This window comes from Orbicella faveolata, unplaced genomic scaffold (assembly GCF_042242905.1).
Source record: "Orbicella faveolata isolate gen_17 unplaced genomic scaffold, um_ofav_v1 contig_35, whole genome shotgun sequence".
Taxonomy (NCBI): Eukaryota; Metazoa; Cnidaria; class Anthozoa; order Scleractinia; family Merulinidae; genus Orbicella; species Orbicella faveolata.
In genome coordinates this window covers 22,940,441-22,955,916 of record NW_028301564.1, presented here as the reverse complement: position 1 = coordinate 22,955,916, position 15,476 = coordinate 22,940,441, and the positions used below count along the sequence as shown (strand labels likewise).

At 39.6% G+C, this 15,476-nt stretch overlaps 2 protein-coding genes across 2 annotated transcripts in view; both read left to right on the top strand.

The window, feature by feature from the left end:
- Positions 1 to 1,864: 1,864 nt before the first annotated feature.
- On the top strand, positions 1,865 to 2,825 carry LOC149103933 (melatonin receptor type 1A-like). The gene has a single exon (XM_089272456.1). The coding sequence runs from the start codon at positions 1,905 to 1,907 to the stop codon at positions 2,823 to 2,825; it is 921 nt and encodes a 306-aa protein (XP_089128582.1). The 5' UTR covers positions 1,865 to 1,904.
- A 7,083-nt stretch (positions 2,826 to 9,908) lies between these two features.
- LOC110065290 (octopamine receptor beta-2R-like) overlaps positions 9,909 to 15,476 on the top strand; it is a 28,716-nt gene continuing 23,148 nt past the window's right edge. The window contains exon 1 of the mRNA XM_089272447.1: positions 9,909 to 10,165. The gene's annotated coding sequence lies outside the window, so the exon portion shown is untranslated. The remainder of the gene's footprint in view (positions 10,166 to 15,476) is intronic.

Here is a 15,476-nt window from a genome sequence, read left to right as displayed (position 1 = left end):
TAGCAAATTTATGTCTTTTACCGTTGAGAAAAAACTGGTCTTACAGATTTCCCTGGAAAACGAGCTCCGACTTAAGTAAAATATTTACTACCAGTCTGCCAAGTTACGTAATTTCACGCAAGGAAACGCGAGAAAATTCACTGTCAGTTTTGCTTTTTGTGCTCATGTTGACATCATAAAGAAAAAATCGAAAAAAACACCGACGTTTACCTTCGAGCGCGCGCAGATTACATGAAATTTCGTCCTCAGAGCGCGTGCGATCGTAAAACTATAGGGAGACTATCAGTAGATTGGACCATCTGTATATTGGGTTATCAGCTATAAGTTTGTTGTGTTTACAAGGACTTTATACACAACAACAACAACAACAACAACAACAACAGCAATCCTTTATTTAAACACGTTTAAACACGATACAGGTCTTTGAAAGCGACGTGGGCGACCTGGAGCTGTATGCATGAAGTCTGTGTTCCGCCACTTTAGAAACGTCACGCTATTTCAGGAAATCGTCCATCACTTTTTCTTTTAAATTCATTTTAATATGTGTTACAAAACTTGCACTCTACTGACATAAAAGGTAACCCTCTTAATTTTTCAATCGGAACTGAATAATTTCCTATTCTTTTAATTGTTCTCAAGCTTTTCCCACAATATTCCAACGATTTAAGCAGTCTTTAAGCATTATTGATCGATAACCTGAACTCTCGAGTGGGATTCTTTGTGTCAGTTTAGAAACGTCGGAAGACTTCGGGAAATCGTTCATCACTTTTCTTTATAAATTTATTGTAATATGTGGTAGAAAATTTGCACTCCAGTGATATAAAGGGTGTTCCTCTGAATAATTTTTCAAGTAGCTTTTTACAAATTTCTTGCGAAGTAAGAAGTTATCTTTAACGCTGTGCCCGAGAAAAAATAATAGTGTAAAATACCCATTGTCTTTTGACTTCAAAGAGACAATTTTCTTGTAAGACTGAGAAATGATCCCTTACAGAATCAGAGCTTATGTGGACTGAGTATTTGCACTACTCTTGTAATTGAAAGCAGGCAAGCCGTGCACCGGGGACTAAGAAATTTTAAAGCGAGGGCAAGTTTAAGTCAACGTGAGCCCGTCAAGCGCTAGAAAATTGAAACGTCGAGGCCCCGGGTGGGAAGATTGAACTATCCGTGGTAACTTACCAAGCTCTAAGTTTTTTCTTTTTTTTATAGGATCTACGCTGTTGGGTAGATGAGTCTATTGATAGACTGTACTATCAGCTCTCAACTTTACTATGATTATATTAGTGCTTTGCACATGTCTTTAAAGCGACCTGGTTTGTAGATCGGGCTAGCTGTATATTGGGCTATCGACTCTAAGTTTTTCCTGTTTTAACTGAACTTTATTCTTGTTTTTGAGAGTGACGTGGGAGACATGGAACTGTCTAAAGCCTGTTTTATGGTGATTTTAAAAACGTCGGGAAATCGTCCATCACCATTTTCGTAAATATATTGTAATATGTGTTACAGAACTTGCACTCTAATGACACGAAAGGTGAACCTCCGGGAACTGAATGATTTATATTCTTTCAATTGTTTTGTAGGTTTTAACACAATATTCCAGCAGTCTAAGAAAACTTTAAGCATTTCTTAAAAACCTGAAGTTTTTAATTTGTGTCATTTTTGAAACGTCGAAAGACTTTGGAAAGCATCCATCACCTTTTCTTTGTAAATTTTTTTAACATGCCATACAAAATTTGCGCTCCATAAGTACGTCCTGTCAGCTTCACAAAGACCCTATGAGGGGGACACGCAGCTGTCTAAAGCCTGCAGCCGGACTATTAAAGCAAATAGCGAGTATCTTTCTTGGTATTTTGCCTTGCAGAAAAGAAGCTCGGAGAATTTAATCAGTTTACACGTCTACAACTTTAATGATGATTCCACCAGAAGAAGATACAAAAAGTTTACCAGAGATTGCCATTCACACTATAATTTTGGCTCTATGTGCCATTTTTGCACTCATGGGAAACTCGCTCGTCTGCCTCGCTTTCTACCGAAACAGAAGATTACGAACTGTTACTAATGTCTACGTGCTGTCCTTGGCAGTAGCTGATATCATGGGATCCACTTTGATGCCTTTTTCCGCAGTCGCTTCTGGTTATCGAGCATGGCCGTTCAATTTCGTTTTCTGCCAATTCAGCGGTTTCACTGCTTATTTATGGGCTGCAATATCAATAAATATTTTGGCGTTGACTGCTGTTAATCGTTACATTTGTATCGTGAAACCTCACCTTTATCCTGCTCTGTTCACAAAGAAGAAAACAGTTTTTTCGATCCTTTTGGTTTTGCTGCTTACACTCACAGCATGTCTGACAGCCACATTCGCAACACCGATTTTGTTCCAGTGGTACCCACTTTATTTAACTTGTGAAGTAACAGGGCTGGAAATCCGGGCTGGCGTTTCCAAAAGTATAGTTACATTTGTCGGCCTTGTGATGTCTTTAATTATATTTTGTTATGGAAGTGTCTATCACACCATAAAGCGACACAATTCTGTAGTCAATCCTTCTCTACAGGAAACCACCAGTCAAGCAACAGTAAGCCCACACGAGATTCAGGCATCTCGGGTTCTTCTGGCTACAGTTATAGGATTTGCAGTTTGCTGGATTCCCGTTACAGTTGTGCGGATTCTTAACAGATGTGCAAGTATGGCTATACCATCACACTGGTTGTCTTTTTCCTCACTCTTTGCTGCCTTCAGTTCGTGGATCAACCCAGTCATATATGGCGTCATGAATAGAGCGATGAGGAAGGAATTTCTTAAGTTATTACATTGTCGAAGCAAAACTTAAAGCAGATAGTTCTCCATTCTTTATGGTCATTATGGTTTGTGTGTTTTGTTCGGAAATACTCAACTCACGCGGCCGCGGCTGCGTGTAGAAAACGTGTAGGATACTAATGTCAGAGAATATCTTTGTTCCTCAGTCACATAGTGATAATAAAGTCTTCCTTTTTCTTTCCTTATGGAAAGAAACAAACATTTTTAACTTTAAAACATGAGTTTATTAAGAGCGTAAGGGGGGCCGGGGGTGGGGAGGAATTGTAAATAGGAAGAAACTGTCAAACTCTGTCCAACTGATAAACTATTAAGTTTGGTCGGGAGCAGGGTGGCCTTTGATGGAGGAGCATTCACTCTGAAGGTAGAGCAAGAAGAGCCGTAGTTTAAGCGCGCATGAGATCCAGGCATCTCGCGTTCGTCTAGCAACAGTTCTAGGATTTTGCGTTTGTTGGATACCCGCGCCATGGTGGTCAGAAGTTTACAAACCCTCTCACCTATCTCCTTTCCGTCATTTTGGTTGACTTTTTCCACAATGTTTGCTACTTTTAGTTCATGAATTAACCCCATTATATACGGGGTCATGAATAGAGCGACGAGGAAAGAATTTCGTAAATCACTACGTTGCCAAAGCGAGAACTCGAAATAGCTCTCGGGTTCAACTGGTACAGGTGTCTAGAAGACTGTCTTTAACGAAAACAACGGCATCACACCTTGCGTTGCATATTTATCATGAGTTTGAACTTAAATTGCAATTGTAATATGGAAAGCCACATTAGCCTTGACTGGCTTCCATGCGGTTTGTCGTCAATCCAGGTCGAATTGTAGTTTGGAGATGTCGTTGTTTTCAGCACAGAGGTAAAACGGAGTACCCGGAGAAAATGCGGCATTTACGGCCAGCGGCAACGGCAAAAATTGGCTTTGGTTTTTTTTTGTTTTCCTTTAACCTTAATCTAAGATTCAACAAAAGAAAAGAAAACTAAATTCCTATATATATATATATATATATATATATATATATATATATGTATATGTATGTCTGAATTTATGAAAACCGTGTTAAAGACTTTGCACCAAAATAGCGGGCATGTTTTTGGAAAATCGGTTAGAAAATGTACATAAAAATGGCCATGTCGTACCGAGAGTGCTATCTACCTCGTGTACTCTTAACAGAGTCCATACCATGCCTATACAAGTCTTTGAAGTCGCTGCAAATGAGTCGAACGAGCCAAACAAAGCTAAATTAGAGCTTACATTGATCATTTGGTTCGCCGCGGCACTAATTTAGACCGGCTTAACCTCTGCCATTTCACCTAAATGACCTCACTATGTCTTTACTGTGGGTTAAATTAGCCAGTCACGCTAACAAGAGCATGGTAAGCAGTGGAATCGGTTATTTACCTCTATATTTCAGCCAAAAAGTAGCCGTTACGTGACATTTCATCTCATTATCTGACCGGATTCGCAAAAACATAGCCATAGAATTTGACTTGTCACTGATAATCTTGCTACAATTCTGTCCCAGAGCTAGCTTTCCACGAGGCTTATCGTAGCTCAAATAGCAGCAAATAACTCTCCTGTATGCCTTTTGAGGCCAGGAAGACTAAATTCACCGTCTTTTCGTTGAATCATGAATTGTACAATTTAATTAAGAGTGCTTTTAACATGAAATTGGAGTCTAAATCAACACGAACGTACAGATATCAAAACCGCGGCGGAGAGCCAATCTATTGCTTTCTAAAGGCCTGCATGGTCCTAAATGGACTGAACAAGAGCTTCCTACATCGAGGATCGATTGAAATTCAGACAAACTAGGCCATAGTTAGCAGTAAGCGAACACTCAACATGTTGTCGTTACGTCAATTATCGCCCGGAAGCCACGCAAATAAATTTCTTCCGCGCTAGCGAATCACAGACAGTTCTGATACTTAGCTAAGCCGAGAACGCCTAAAATTGATAAAACAAGGAGATTCTACTCACGATCAGCGCTTGAACTCATGTTCTTCTCTCTCCTCGTGGCCATGTTTTGCTGGCAAATAGCAATGTCCCGGATGTATTTCAATTTTGTCGAGCGCGGAATGGCACATCCAGATTTCAACAGATTTTTTTTCTAAGTCTTAAGCTACATCAAAGTTCAAAGCAAATGACGCCAACAGCAGCTAGAAATGTCTGGTCCATTGCACGTCTAAGCCCTAAATTGATGTGGCTAAAGAGTTTTGCTGTCTAAAGCAAGCACAACATTATCGCCACAGGGCAAACGGCCTTCTGTTACGGGATTAAATGTGACCCGTACAGTTTACACATCTCCTCAGGCCCGCCTCACGTACGATAATGGACGACGGTTATTAGCAAATCGTTAGACTTGGGCCTTCATTGGACTTAATGATGTCCTCGGGCAGACTTCCTTTAGACAGCAAATACAGAACGCTAATCGGTCGCTCCTTGTCAGAGTCACCGCGCGAACTGAATTCAGACGAGTGTAGCCTGGGCTAAAATTCACGCAAATTGAAAAGGGAGTGGGGGGGGGGGGGGGGGGGGTCGATAAATGATGAAAAAAAATACCTAAATAAATGAAACATGCGGCAGGGAGTTTCTACCCTTCATGCTAGGTAAGATTTACAAGTTGCTGTCATAGCGAAAGCAGAAAAAAAAAATGAAAAAAATGAAAAAAACAAATAAATCAAAAAACACTTGATTCAGTCTTTAACACCGTTTTCATAAATCCAGACAGATATATATATTCTAGCTGCAGTGTACAAACGGATGCAGACTGAAGACACTGAAAAGTTTAGTTTTTATCGTTCGCTGCATACGTTATAGCCTAAGCCTTTCTAGTGACTCGCGAAGGATTATCAACTCATAGAAACGGGATAATAACTTGGACTGTATGCTGAAAAACTAATAAAAGATTGCAAATATTTGCCCCAAACCCACGCGTTGACCAATCTTGTCTACTACTCTCATTCTGGATTCATCCGGAATAGCAAAATGATTTGAATTGTTGGCTTTATATAAGCCAAATGGGAGTTTCAAGATCTAGTACACTGGGCATGCGTTTTTTTTATCCCTGATTTATTCTCTATTTTTGTTATTTGAAGAAGAAACTAAAAGAAGAGAATAAATTAGGGATAAAAACCCATGCACATTGCAATAGTAATTCTTGAAACTCCGACTTGGCTTGTTTGTACAGGGTGCATAAATGTCTTTGTTACTTAAAACTATTCCCTTATGTCTTGACACTGACTACGCAAACTTTATTGGTGTATCGCAATATTTCGGATCAAAGCGAGACGATCAATCCACATTTCAAGTCGAAGTCATTAGTTTTACGACATTCACCAAAAAAATATGTTTGCAAACTTTCTTTACTCAGCGTTCTGAGCTTTAGAACTTTATCGATGCGAAATTGACAGTATGAATTGGTTGGATGACATCGGTAAACATCTGGGCATGTGGCTAAAATAAAATAAAAAAACGAAAATGTCTGTACTAAGGGAACAATCCGCCAAGACTCGACCTGGAAGTTTCTTTATTTGCGGAGAAAAATGGGCATCCGTTTAAATGTGGCATTTCAACGCAAACATTTTATCCATGCAACTGCAAGGATGTCATGCAAAGCCAAAGATACCAGAGCCCCAATACTGCACAAATTATAAGTTGACACATGATGTAACCGAATGGCCATCTTTCCAGACGCACTTACTTGGAAATTGAGTTAAGGAAGATTGAAGAAAAAAGTCGTTGTTTAGTTAGTCAGCCACGGCCGGAGACAACTCGTCGAACTCTTAGACACTTCTGCTCCTCCGATGTTTGCACACTGTGGAAAAATATTTTAACAGGTGATCATGCACCTTATGAGTTTTGTCGAACTGTTTCGACAAAGTAGAAGTGGAGCAAAATCAAAAAGGTGTAGAGCTGCGTACGAGGATAGCTAGTCTGATGCCAGCGAGAAAAAAAATAGTAAGCGAAGATCAATTAAAGAAAATACAGAAAATCTTCAATCTTTGCACAAAATGTCAAATTTTGAGACATTCTATCACCTGCTCGATTATAGCTGCTTGAAGCAACGACATAAATTCGATTCGCCGTAGCATGGTGAAAACAGCAAACGAAATATAGTTAACGGTCATTACCCATTACAAAAGTCTGCTTGAAGTTGACAAAGAATGGCAAGGCGACCAGTCAAATTTGATTCCAAAACAACAATGAACTACGCACAAACTAGTCAAATATTTACGCCCACAGTTAAATTCAAGTCAGCCAGGAGCCCTGAGTCAGCTTATATCTTTCTGAAGGTAAATTACCACCTGCAAACTTTAATCGACTACAGTGTCGCGCTAGACAATCGCTGATCATCTTTGTTCCCGTGCTGTCTGGTGCAAGAAAGGAGTTACTTTTTCCTTTTCAGTATAAACAACCCAGAGACATACGACAACATCACAACCCGTGCAAAGCGACAACACTTTGTTCTCTTCTTCTGTCTCCAAGATTACGTAAGTGGTTGATACAGAAGTTTTGAAAAGATAGCTTATTAGAGATCAACTAGAATTATTTTTAAATGCAACGCCTCGCTTTAACTAACACATACAGTGTAACTGTGGAACTTAATGCAGGTAAGAAAACAAGACACGAAAAAAAAGAAGACATGAACAAAAAGATAAAAGAACCTTTATTTACCCTCGACAGTGTTTATAGCACAAAGGCTAGTGAGGCCGAGCAAACAACTGAAACAAATAATTCAAATTGAACATAACATTGTTAAGAATCCCAACTGGCCGGAGGCAAACCAGTTGGCTATTTACAAGCGTGGCCGCGGATTTGAACTCGGGGCTACCGTAAAAAAAATCCAGGTAGCAGTCAGCGTGGGATTCGAATCCGGGACCGCTGGATTGCGAGTCCGACGCGCTGACCACTCGGCCACGCTGCTTGTACTAATTCCTTGTGCCTGTTCGTGCACGGTCGCAGTTTTCGGCATTCGCTTAACGTTCATTGTAAATGCTGGTTTTTTGAGACGGATGAAGCAAATGACTGCCGTTTGTTTTCAGTTATTCCGATGAAAGTATAGAATGGCGAGTCGACATAAGTTGCAAAGCACTGGTTTCCCCTTACAGTAGACTAAGATACCTGGCGTCACACCATTCACTAAGCTGTCTCCTACTTCCAAGCCACTCGTAAGACCTACATTAGAGAGTTTACGAAACCACGACGGCAACGGCAACGGGAACGTCACTGAACAAAAGAATTAATAAGCAGTACAATGGCTGTGCGCGTGCGTTATAATTCTTGGTTCATTTCTTTGCCGTCCTCCGCAGGACAGCAACGTGAAATGACCAAATTTTGCGTTGTCTGGAGAACGTGAACCACGACGGCTAATTTTTTAAATTTTTATTTCAAATTTATCGCCGTGTCCCAGATTCCGTTTCGTGATAGTTTTGACACTGATAAACAAAGTAAATGACTTTAGAGTACCGCGAGATTCGTAGGTAAAATATGAATTCATTTTTTAATCGACGTTGTCCTCGGCGTCGCCATTGTGGTTTCGTAAACTCCCTATTGCTGAGAAAAGACGCAGGAGAGAGAACAGCGAAGCTACAGCACCAAATCGTGATCCGACGTTGATCTGCAGTCGCTGCAATCGGGCCTGCCGGTCACGCATTGGCCTCACCAGCCACGAGTGCGCCTGCAGTCGAGGTGGACCACACCCTTCATGATTTTCGTTAGCGCGTGAGTCAAGCCATGATTCCAATAACTAATAAACGGTCTCAATAGGCGATCTGCATGATGACGCCATTTACCCGCTTTAACAAGAATCCTTCAAACTTCATTTTCTAATGCTAATTTGAGACAACTGTCATCTAAATCCTACTGTGGTTTATAAATTTAGAGTAAAAAATCAAAGAAACAAAATGCACCATGGTCTTTGGATGGCACGTGAGCAACAGTCGCGAGCAAATCCTGAACTGAATTAAATATTTGCCGCTTGTGCTCTTCAGGAGTCTCCATCCTCTTTGCACTGTCGGCCTTAATCTTCTTTGTGAACTTCGCTAATATATCGAGATAGGATCAATGAAGCGACATAAATTATTTGTTAAGAAATCCACTCTAATTCGGGATCACGTTCAATACGTTTGAAATGTCGAGAGCTCTGTGTCTGACACTACAAAGTTGCATATCAGTCATATTCACCAAAATCATATAATTTAGTGTTATGTGATTAATTAATATTGTAAGTTGGTAAATTCTTTTTGGACAGCGTCTCCTTGTCATATCTTGTTATTTTGAGCAACTAGCAAGTCATTCCATCTTCCTTTAAATTCAAACCCATTATTTGCAATATGATAATGTATTTCCTTGAATTTCAGACTTTTCCGCCGATAAATGTCCGACGCAATTGAAAGAGAACAATTTAACGAATCTTCGCTAATGCGTTCGAAAGCAGTTCTGAAACTGACACTTCTGGTTTTGGAAATCCTGTTTATCTTCACCTAAAGAAAACGAAGCACATGACGTGTTCCCGCTAATATCATTAAGGCACACTTAGAACTGGCCAAGCAGCTCAGCAACAGTATTTTAAATGAAGTACAACTGAATTATTATTCGCTTGGCTATCGGGCAAAATATCGCGTACATGAACCTGAATTACTCAATACTTTGCCAAATGCTGCACAATATTCGCTTACATTGGCAGACTCTTAACATACTGTACTGAAAATACTTAAATCGTATTCTTGGCTATTCGCAGATTGCATGCGATAGCGCGTTTTGGTCTTGAGAGGGAAATTTATCAGTTACGGAGTTTTGGTCTTAAAATGCTTTCAATTGTAGGTGTTAGACAACAATGATTTAGAGTTTCTACTAAAACAATTGGGCTGCGTTCTCTATAAGCGATAGCCGACCTCGCTGACTATCAGTCGCTCTAGAAAACTCGGGCTCATGGCCCAAATGTTTATTAGAAAGCTGGCGTCAATCAACCTAATTAAGTCTTTGGTGTAAATTCAAGTACTTGTAAACGTAAACTGTTCGTTATCTTGAATAGAACAGCAGTGCGTTCTACAAAAGCCTCTTTATTGTATGTAACAAGCGGAATCATGAATCTTAATACAGGCTATTTAAATCAAACTTCCTCCCGGTGAGAGTTGACGTGTTGACGCAAATGCGTCAGATGGTAAGATACGAGAAATTATTTCAATCCATCATTTCGTATACAATCCACTACGTAATCACGGGCGGGCGTAGGACAGCTCTTGCAAAGTTTGGCTTCGTTACTTCCTTTCACAGCTATCCTTTTAGCTGATATCCACAGAGGCCATAACTCACCCCTTCAGTGACACATCTTGTACCCTTGAGGTCTTGAAGGTAAACTTGTTTTTTGTTTTTGATGCAATATTTACACATCAGATCACCAAATACTTTTTACCATGCCGCAAGCGAGGGAGGCAATGAAGGTCGCTGAACGACCTGAACCGAAATTCAGCGACAGAAAGATTAATATATATTTTTGTTGTAATGAAGCTGATAGCCCAGCGAATTATCGTGGATAAATACAGTTTTCGTTTCGTTTTCACCTGCTGTCATACCCACCGAAAAAAAAGCGACCACTTGCGCAGCGCGGTGACCTTAGAATACACAAGAGCATTACTGCCTCAAAAGACAAGAGTAAAGTTCAAACAAGGAAAAGAAGAAAGCCAATTAGCAAAGCTTGTGTCTTCTTTTTCTACGCAATTTTCCTACGATTTTCCTTTCTTCGAAAAGAAAGAATTGTAAAAAAACGGTAAATTTAAAATCAATACGATCATGTGAAGCCTGTGGGCAAAACTGAGGGCCTGGCAGTTCTTGTTTTCCTTTCAACCCACAGAACAGTACTTTTTCTCCATTTTTTCCTTTCTGCTAGCGCAACTGGAAATGCTGTACTACTTTTAAAAACATCGCAGTTTTATTGCTGTTTAACTGTAATTTACAAGGATATAACTTTGCTAAAACAAGAATGTTATGCAGAAACTGTCATAAAGCCGTAATAATATTCATCTGTAACTACGCGTATGTAAACAGAAAGCTATTAAGCATCTTCTTTCCAATGACGAACGAACGGCAAGTTCAAAGAATGAATTGCAAATAGGACTTTTGATTTAAAGTGTTACTTCTTTAACTTCCTTTCCATTCAATGATTTGTCTAGATGTTCCGATCACTATTCGAAAGCCTAAACATGGTGGAAAAGTCGTCACGTTGCAAATGATTGGACCTGTGTTCGTGCTATGCGAATGGTTCAAAATAAATATCCTTCTAAAATTTCCGTATTTCTTTTCCCCCCGTGTAAGCTTAAGGCGCTGTTGCATAAGTACACAAAGAACTCAGAAATATCAAAAGGAATAATTGATGATAATTAACACCCCCTCCAGGTAATTGTTTTCATGAGCTAATTGAATTCACGAGCTCGTTTTTGGGATCGCATTAAATTTGTCCCTCAAGCATTTCAACTGACTTTTTTCAAAAAATTGTTCTGATCCTGTATGTTGTAAGCCTTGGTCGTTTGTAAACAGATTAAAGAAATCCTACTCTGCTCTACATCTTTGATTAATCCAATAATATTCTCCTAAACAGAATTCTTGGTTTGCCTCTGACGTCATCAGCGTCATTTGGCGGCAGAACATTGATAAAAGATTTTTAATTAGCCGTTCTAGCCTATTCTTCCACTCGCATTGCTGTCACATCTTTGTCGCTTGAATCTTTATAGCGATTGGCTGCAAACAGTCAATACATTTTCCGTCTTTCCAAAAAACAATCAATTTATTTTGTCTTTCCGAATAACAGTCAACCTACTTTGCGTCTTTTCTGAATAACCTGAATGGCTTCAGCTAGTGTGTGTGTCCGCAGCACATGCTGAGCTGTGTACAATCATTTGAAGTATTACACATTAACAAACAGTAACTAGTACTTCCTTCTGCAAAATTTTCAAAATCTTTAAAGACAAACTACCAGCACCTTCCTGGGTTGTCATGGCAATTAAATGCAGCTTTGCGTTGTTTGTAATATGCAATGTCTTAATGTGCTACTCTGTTTGACGACATTTGTCGTTCAGTTCTGACCATGGCAGAAAAGGAGCATAAGGACTACATTTCTACCGTTTTACGGCTTGCATTTTAGGCATGCAACTCCTGCCGGGAAGCTAGCAGTTTACGTTTTGGGAACATGTTGGTAATGCAAATGTTTTAAACCAATACAACTGAGATCATTAAGAAGCCCACCTAACAGAGGGATAACCGTCAGCTATTTACCTGTTGTTTTCTATTTATTGATTTTTTTTTTCCGTTGGCGATTTTCGAGTAAAATAAAAGCAGAAACTTAAGTCCAAACTTTGAAGTGTTTTCCTTTCACTTTCGAAATGGAATAGGCGAAATCGTCGTGTAGTAGTTTTTGTTAAAAAAAAATGTGAACACTGAGAGAAATGGTCCAGACCGCTGAATAATTACACTGAAGACGCATATGCACGGTTCTAATCAAAATATACGCTAAAACAAAACGAAACGAAATGCTCTTAATTCCTCAACACTATGCATTGTTTCATCTTACGCTTGAGAACTTTCCTTCTGGTATTTGTAAAATATTTCACTTCAAATTGCCAGTAAAACACCGTTGGTTCATATATCCAGCGGTTTTGATTAACTCGAAACAAGGCTATATTCCTGTACAGTTAAAGAGTTCCACTAAAGAGTTATGTACACTGACAAGTGTATTGGAATGTGTAGCTTCTCAAAAATGCTCTTTTTGGGTAATATTCTCAATACTTTGAGAGATTGATCCTCATACAAGGACAGATAGCACAAATCAAGACGCCCATCACATGTAATGCCGCACAATAAACATTTGTTAAAAAATAAGACTGGGCCTCCCTTATCATTCAAGGGGCGTTGTTCCCATGAACACCCAAGTGACATTGACATAATGTTAAGGGTGTACCCGTGTGTGTGCCTCAGGAGTTTTTGCCACTCATTTTTAGACACAATCGCTTACTTTTGAACGGAGTTGACTCGTTGATTCCATGCAGATAGGCAAATGCCAACATAATTATAAAAAAAAATTCGTTGATGTACTGATTAGGAAATGTCATACATGCCATTTGTGTATACCAGCAACGATTATGACAATGAAAAAGTCACGTATTCCTGAAGGTAACGGGAACTTTGTTTCCGGAAAATAATGAAATCAATGACAACATCAAGCTGTTTGACTTCTTTGAACGGCATACATCCCGTGGCTTCATGCATATCTTTGATATTCGAAGATTTAAAAAAATGTATTTTAATCCTAATTTGGTGAATTTATTTGGTTTACAAGATCTGTGTTATAAATAAAGGTATTCGTTGATTTACTTTAAATACGACGGCCTTACAAGGAAACTGACTCCAAAAATACTCGCAGCTGTATCACCCATAAATGCATTCGTCTAGCAACAGTTCTAGGATTTTGCGTTTGTTGGATACCCTTGTCATGGTGGTCAGAGGTTTACAAACCCTCTCACCTATCTCCTTTCCGTCATTTTGGTTGTCTTTTCCCACAACATTTGCTACTTTTAGTTCATGTATTAACCCCATTGTATACGGGGTCATGAATAGAGCGACGAGGAAAGAATTTCGTAAATCACTACGTTGCCAAAGCGAGAACTCGAAATAGCTGGCGGGTTCAACTGGCACAGGTGTCTAGAAGACTGTCTTTAACGAAAACAACGGCATCACACCTTGCGTTGCATATTTATCATGAGTTTGAACTTAAATTGCAATTGTAATATGGAAAGCTACATTAGCCTTGACTGGCTTCCATGCGGTTTGTCGTCAATCCAGGTCGAATTGTAATTTGGAGATGTTGTTGTTTTCAGCACAGAGGTAAAACGGAGTACCCGGAGAAAATGCGGCATTTACGGCCAGATTCAACAAAAGAAAAGAAAACTAAAATCCTATTTAAAACAAATACATATATTCTCGCTGCAGTGTACAAACGGATGCAGACTGAAGACACTGAAAAGTTTAGTTTTTATCGTTCGCTGCATACGTTAGTCTAAGCCTTCTTAGTGACTCGCGAAGGATTATCGACTCATAGAAACGGGATAATAACTTGGACCGTACGCTGAAAAACTAATAAAAGATTGCAAATATTTGCCCGAACCCCCCGCGTTGACCAATCTTGTCTACTGCTCTCATTCTGGATTCATCCGGAATAGCAAAATGATTTGAATTGTTGGCCTTATATAAGCCAAATGGGAGTTTCAAGATCTAGTACAATGGGCATGCGCTTTTTATTCCTAATTTATTCTCTATTTTTGTTAATTGAAAAAGAAACTAAATGAAGAGAATAAATTAAGAATAAAAACCCATGCACATTGCACTAGTAATTCTTGAAACTCTGATTTCGCTAATTTGTATAGGGTTCATAAATGCCGTTTGTTATACCTCCCAACTCAAATACGTTTTCCGAATGGAGGAGAACGTGTCACGTGCCATGGGTCAAAACTCACTAACTCCCTAGGGCGAACAAAACTCACTAACTCCCTAGGGAAACAACAACTTGAACTTTCGACTCGCACGTGATCAGGTCGTGCACGTTGAAACGGCGCCAAATTTGTGTGCCAGTCGACCTGATTCAAAAAGCCATTGAAGTTGGGCAACGTTTCTCCCAAGAGAAGGCATTCACTATTCAAGAAAAGGGATTTACATTTCGCCAAAAACATATCAGATTAACAAAGGGGTAAATTTGAACATTCTTTGTCTTCAAGCTTTTAATTTGGCGCCAAAAACGTCAAAAATGGGTCGCCCGCGTTCGGCAACTCGCTCTTCGATCGCTGTCACCACTCGCTAGGTAGGACTGAAAATAATGCTTGTGTCATTTACAAAAAAAATATGCTGTTCCTCGTCAAATCAATCCCAGAATTCTCTAGTTAAGCATTAGAAGAAGGCAAAGCAACTTAAGTATTGTCTTTATTTTTGTTAGCTGGAAAGAAAGAGATTATTTGCTAGGCAAATAGAATTTTTATGTCTTTCTTCCCAGGAAATTTGGTTTATTTTAATGGTGCAATATTGAAGGCACGTGTGTTGATTCTTGTGCAACAGTAATTGTTATGTAAAGCATACCACACGTGCGGGGGCCTGGACGAGGAGGTTTGTTTTCTTCATTGTATTGAACCCCCCGCTCGTGATGTCAGGACTCGTGGCCTGGTTACAAAGCATCGGTCATTCATTCATTCATTCTTGCTTTTCGCTGGATGACACGTTCGTTTTCAGGTCCCACCTCCTCCCCTTGTCCTGTCCGCTTTGTTTCGTTGTGTTATTTTTTAGGATAGTTTAGTAGGCGTTTTTGTGCCCTCACCTTTACTGGGGCTCAACACAATTTCTATAGGCAATTGTTTTTGTAATTAATTCAAAAAATTTGTATGATTAAATCGGCTTTGGGTCTTTGCCCTTAGCCATTTTACTCCATCTGGAATTGCCTGTCTTCATTTTAGTGCCCAGTAAACGAGCGCAGTTATGCAGCCTACTAGATTTTTAGTCCCTAGGCTGGGAAGGGAGGAAAGGCATAAAAAGACCGTTATCGTGTCGTTTCGGTAGGACAGCTCGGCTTGACTCCCGCTCGTACAAATCATTTCTTCGCAGTCTTTTTCTAATTTTGAGTCGGGAGGTA